Source organism: Halyomorpha halys, unplaced genomic scaffold, assembly GCF_000696795.3.
Source record: "Halyomorpha halys isolate HHAL.00 unplaced genomic scaffold, Hhal_1.1 Scaffold171.1, whole genome shotgun sequence".
Lineage (NCBI taxonomy): Eukaryota > Metazoa > Arthropoda > Insecta > Hemiptera > Pentatomidae > Halyomorpha > Halyomorpha halys.
In genome coordinates this window covers 231960-234716 of record NW_027115842.1, presented here as the reverse complement: position 1 = coordinate 234716, position 2757 = coordinate 231960, and the positions used below count along the sequence as shown (strand labels likewise).

Below are 2757 nucleotides of genomic sequence, written 5' to 3'. Positions count from 1 at the left end.
CAACTCCGTATGTCCAGATAGGCCTTATAATAGTCATGTAGATCAGTCTTTTGTAATGGATTGGCAATTTAGACCGTTTGTCTAGTAAATGTTGCACCAAATCATTTAAAAAACAAATTCATGCAGGCTATTCTGCCCAGGTCATTTATATAGACAAGTTAAAATAGCCTGCATAAAGTAGTTTTTTTAATGTTTTGGTTCTAAAATTGTATTAAGGTATGATAATTTATAAATAATATTGTTATTTGTTTGGAATTGTTGAAGATCGTATGTGTAATAAAAGCTGTTATGTGATAGATTGTCTATGAGGATGGCCGAAACGTCGGATTTAAAAATAGAATAAAAATGTTTTGAGACTAAAATAGATAACATTTTATTTATTTAAACAATATTAACCAGTATCAAAAAAGTGTTGAGATTATAAATAAAATATCGTTATTTAAATATCGAAAATTTAACAAATTTATGAAGTAGTAGGTATAGTGCTATAACAGACATCATATCAATCCATAATTGGACATATATACACTACAATACATTAACATTTTCTTTAATTATATTATTTCAATTTCTTGAGACAAGGTAATTATTTATTAAATAAATCAAAACTTGTATCCTTTTTTGTCTCAACACTTTTTATTTCAACAGTCCAACGTTTCGGCCATTTTAGCCATCTTCAATTATAAATTCTTCCTCACATTAAATTTAGAATTTCTTTTGCAGGCTATTCTGCCCAGGTCATTCATTAATTATAAGTTAAAAACCCATTTTTTTATTTAAAATTATTAATATCTAATTCTTCTTATTTTAAAATTATCCACACAAAATCACTACCATATACATATATGTATATGATAGTGATTTTGTGTGGATATATTTACATATATGTATATACATACATGTATGTATATGGTCCATAGATTTTAAATAAAAAAATAGGTTTTTAACTTATAATTAATGAATGACCTGGGCCGAATAGCCTGCAAAAGAAATTCTAAATTTAATGTGAGGAAGAACTTATAATTGAAGATGTCCTTGAGGATGGCTAAAATGTTAGACTGTTGAAATAAAAAGTGTTGAGACAAAAAAGGATACAAGTTTTGATTTATTTAATAATTTTAATTTTCTCTTTTTTTTTAAACAATAATTATCAATAAACTAAATACAATACACTTTTTTTCTTAAAAAATTTTTTTTTCCTATATACATATACAAAGCCAATTAACAATAATTATCTCCGATAGCTGGACTTAAACCTGATTGTCAGATACAAGAGATCAGTAGCTTATTCACTATGGTTTGCGCTCCCTTCCTTTGTTGAAAGCATAATTAAAAAGAAGATATACTATAATCTTCCCTAGTCAAAGTAAAAACTGGGTTTGGAATATCATGGGAGTGGGTGTGGTAGGAGGTATGTGTAACACTCATGTTAATATTTCCGTTGAAACTAATAGCTAAAGTTGCCATGGATACGACCGTTATCCATGAATGAACCATTTGTAAATTAATGCCGTATCCATGACAATTTTAGCTATTAATTTCAACTATAGCTAATTTTTGCCTAACTCTGCCTCACTCTTAGTGTTATTTTAAATTTTGTAAAATGTTTACGTATTAAATATTTCCTTCCTCGTTTATTTTTAAATATTTTGTATTTTTACTGTTGATCTCTTATGTGCTAGTAGTATTTTTTTAAAAAGTCTTCACAGCATCAGAATCGTACCTAAGTATAAGTTTTAAATGATTTTATCTGAAAATTACTATGGATTGTATAAGAAAAGAATTTATATTTGAATGTTTAAAATTTTGTGTTTGTTTACGTTTTAATTTGTGTACCTTTATAAACTAGAAGGATACTGTGTGGTTAGATTCCAGGTGCCTGACATTTAGCAGATCTAACCACATGATCCCCTCGACCCAATATGGCTAAACTGGAGAGTGAGTAGCGATTTGAAATTATTAAAGTTAACCCTTTTTGTTCTCTTAGATGTAATTAACTCACACTTGCACTTCGGCATCCTTGGCAATTTTGATGTTTCCCTTAGTATACTAAGTGCACTTCGGATTTTTGTTTTATGAATGATATTTATTTTAAATTTTGTGTGCTTTATAGATTAGAGAATTGTTATTATATAATCACATTAATGAAGGCTTGTTTTGAGAACCATTGAGTCGATTGGTAATCTGTTTCTAGATATGGAAAATTATTCCAACAAGTGGACCTATTGCTTATTTTTTATCTACTCAAAAGAGAAACCAATAAAGAATTTATTTTTCTTCATAAAAAAATGGAAGATGATCCGGGTGCGGCCAAAGCAAAAACTCAAATCGTGATTAAACTATTTATATTGAACCAATGTTTCGCCCAACAATGCAGGACTTCATTGGGACTTAAAAAACACTTAAATGATGTAAACATGAATGAAAAATTAAAAAGATATATAATGAAGTGTAAAAGAGAGAGAGAAATGCTTTATTCATTCATGCTGCCCAAATACATCGGGTTGCTACATTACACAGCATAATAATCAATCCGTGATCGGACATATATAAACTGCATATTTTTACATGATATAGTAAAATAGAAAGAAAACATTTTTTTTTCCCCCACATTTTTCTTTTACAATCAATTTCAGTCTACACACTAAATACAAATATTTCAATTTATTCCTTTTTTCTTTCCCCTTTTTGTTCATTTCAATATAAGAATAATAAAAGATTATATACAATTGATTAAAAGAGAAATAATAACAGATA

At 27.9% G+C, this 2757-nt stretch overlaps 1 protein-coding gene across 12 annotated transcripts in view; it reads left to right on the top strand.

The window, feature by feature from the left end:
• Positions 1–2757, top strand: part of enc (encore) — a 130659-nt gene that overhangs the window by 49884 nt on the left and 78018 nt on the right. For 9 of the 12 annotated variants that reach the window (XM_067052796.1, XM_067052801.1, XM_067052797.1 and 6 more), the window contains one exon: positions 1869–1938. The exons of the other annotated variants lie outside the window; for them this stretch is intronic. In XM_067052796.1, coding sequence (XP_066908897.1) covers positions 1923–1938 — 16 coding nt within the window. In that variant the 5' untranslated portion in view covers positions 1869–1922. The remainder of the gene's footprint in view (positions 1–1868; positions 1939–2757) is intronic. 12 annotated transcript variants of the gene reach the window in all.